At 47.9% G+C, this 2,779-nt stretch overlaps 1 protein-coding gene across 1 annotated transcript; it reads right to left on the bottom strand.

Annotated features, from left to right (window-relative positions):
- Positions 1-1,828: 1,828 nt before the first annotated feature.
- On the bottom strand, positions 1,829-2,236 carry LOC117835656 (uncharacterized). The gene has a single exon (XM_034715005.1). The coding sequence runs from the start codon at positions 2,234-2,236 to the stop codon at positions 1,829-1,831; it is 408 nt and encodes a 135-aa protein (XP_034570896.1).
- Between the last annotated feature and the right edge of the window lie 543 nt (positions 2,237-2,779).

Raw genomic sequence — 2,779 nt, 5'->3', positions numbered from 1 at the left:
CACGGGACACAAACACGTCTAGACCGGCCATGGCCTTAGGTCGAAGGTGGGGGAAAGAGAAGGGGTGGCTTAGGGAGGGAGAGGGGCGGCGCACGGGGCTAGGAGGCTCACCAGAAGAGGGTCAAGCGCTTGGAGGAGGGCTGCGCACAGGGAGGAATGGCACAGGAAGGGGGTGCTGGAGGAGCTCCTGTGGAGAGAGTCGCCCGGCGAGGGAGGACGACCGAGAAGTAGCAAAATGGATGCGGGACGACGTGGGGAGGCTCTAGCTGCAAGGAATCGGGCGGGGACCTTCCGACGGTGGTGGATTTCGCTGGCAGAGAAAGGGGAAAACTTGGAGCTTGGTTACTGGCAATGGTGGTTTGGGAGAGGGAAGTGGTTCTGGAGGGGCTAGCGCTACTTATAAGAGCGAGGGGGAACGGATAGGAACGACACGGCGACGCTGGGTGGCTATTGGCGGCAAGGGCGAGCGCTAGGCATGGCAGCCTCATGGAGGTGCTCTGTCCGTGTGGCACCTATGCCGTGCGGGCGGAGCTCTGCCCAACAGGGCACAAGGAGTGGCATAGGATGGGTCAGGGGTCACGTGGGAGATGCTCGGGCGACCAATGGGTGGATGGGGACCTTGCTGTCATGGCCGAAGGTAGCCAACGGCCATCCTTGGTGTCTGCACGGCCAATGGCTTGCGTGCAAGTGCTTGCACAGATTCGGTATCCAAAAATTACCCAAAAATCCAATGCAGCAAGAATCAACTCAAAAGCTTTTATGGTTTGCACATAATCGTCAAAATAAAACAGCTAAAATTGAACTTTAAATGAATTTTTTACCTAAGAAAATATCCCTGAAAAATTTGGTAAAAATATTGTAAAATCACTAAATGGTGTCTAGTATTTGAATAAAATATTTGTGAGCACTGTTGTATGGAATTAATTGCGATTCCTTCAAAAATTTGATTTTCCACCGATAAATAACAAATTCGAAGCACTTAACAATGAATGGCCAAAACACTCATGTATGCACAAATGATGCTTATAAAAGCCAACGATGCACAAAAAGATGTTCATGATGCTTAAATATGCATGATGCTGCTCGTGATGCGTGTCGTGGCGAAGGTGTTGGGTTTAACACGTATTCTCACACCAAGTTCGAACTATGCGGTTTAACTTCCAAAAGTGAAGGTTCGGGAACAAGGTATGTGCTATGACTTTTATAAAGATCAACAAGGAAAAGCACAACAAAGTTGGAGATAGGATGGTAGGACCTTTGGTGGAACGTCGGTCAAAGCTATTTTGGAATTGGATTTGAAATTTGACCGATCGTCTACTTGATTTTGGAACATCCTCTGCTCAAAATCAAAAGAAGTGCTAGGAATGGAAGGTGTTCAACTTGAAAAGTTCTACCACTAGTATATTGGTCAAGGTATAAGTTCTTATACAAAATTTATTTTTATCAGCCTCAAAAGTTATTCTCAACAGGAGAAGTTTTTAACATCTAGCCAAAAATTTAAGATGTTTTTGGGTTCTTAACTCTTAGTAACTTAGAGTTAGCTCTCACTTATTTCTTATTCCTTTGTTGATTCTTTGATTTAGTTTCTTAATCACTTTGATGATTCTCTAATTTAGTTGCTTAATTACTAGGGCTGTCACAATCGGCCAGTAGAAACCTTATCAAAAGACTTTGCCGACGAGTGTTCTTGGGGCTATGTGGTGCCGCGGACCCCTGCGTGGGTGTCACATAGGATTTGCTTGCCCTGTTCACAAGGGATGCTGCGCATACGGATTCCACTCGAGCTTCACTTGTAAAGCTCACTCCCGATTATTACAAATGTCTTTGATCACTGGGAGAGGCGTCTCGCTTCCGTGTTATCAAGGGGGGGAAGCGTGTCTCGTAACAGATAGTTGAGGAAAGGGATTCTCCAGTCGGGTTCCCCGGGCTCAACCTCGCCTGTTGTGAGCACTACTTCAGTCGCGGTGGGTCGGCTATCATCACCTGCCAGGGGCATGGTGGGCTCTTGCATTTTATCTTCCGGGGCGTCGACTGGTGTCCCTTTGTCCGCCTGCTCAAGTCGAATGGATGGCTCATGGAGGTTGTTGACAAAAACACCGTTGGGGATGAGTCCTCTACTTGACACAAGTTTGGTCAGGTTGTCAGCCGCCTGATTGTCTTTTCGGAGGATGTTGTGGAGCTCGAGCCCCTCGAATTCGTCCTCCAATTTTCTAACCTCTTGGAAGTACGCCTCCATCTTTGGGTTTTGGCAAGCGGCGTCTTTCATGACCTGATCGACGACCAGCGTGGAATCTCCCGATATGTAGAGTCACTGCACACCCAGTTCGGAAGCGATCTAGAGTTCGTTGACCAGCCCATCATACTCCGCAACATTATTTGATGCTTTGAAGTGTAATATGACCGCGTATCGGAGTGTGTTTCCTTGCGGCGAGACTAGCACTACATCAGTGCCCGCGCCTTCCTTCAGGACTGGCCCATCGAAATACACGGTCCAGCATTCATGCACTCGGGAATCAGTCAGGGTCTGAACTTCGGTCCATTCGGCGACAAAGTCGTCCAGGACCTGGGACTTGATCGTTGTTCATGGAACGTATTAGATTTCGCATCCCATGAGCTAAATCGCCCACTTTGTACTTTGTGATTGTTGACGGCTGTTAGCATGCCAATTTGTGAACCGCAAGCATACGGATCAGCTATAGCTTTTCCCTCAGAGTATTCCCCTAAGGTTTATCAATCCGTGGAACTTATAGCACAAGATCTACTTTAACTAGAATTGTTA

This window comes from Setaria viridis, chromosome 9, assembly GCF_005286985.2.
Source record: "Setaria viridis chromosome 9, Setaria_viridis_v4.0, whole genome shotgun sequence".
NCBI lineage: Eukaryota > Viridiplantae > Streptophyta > Magnoliopsida > Poales > Poaceae > Setaria > Setaria viridis.
Note: the sequence above shows the minus strand (reverse complement) of the source record. Positions and strands in the feature narration are given on the sequence as shown.

Coding starts and splice junctions, on each gene's coding strand:
- LOC117835656 (XM_034715005.1), bottom strand. CDS start 2,236: ATGGAGGCGTACTTCCAAGAGGTTAGAAAATTGGAGGACGAATTCGAG.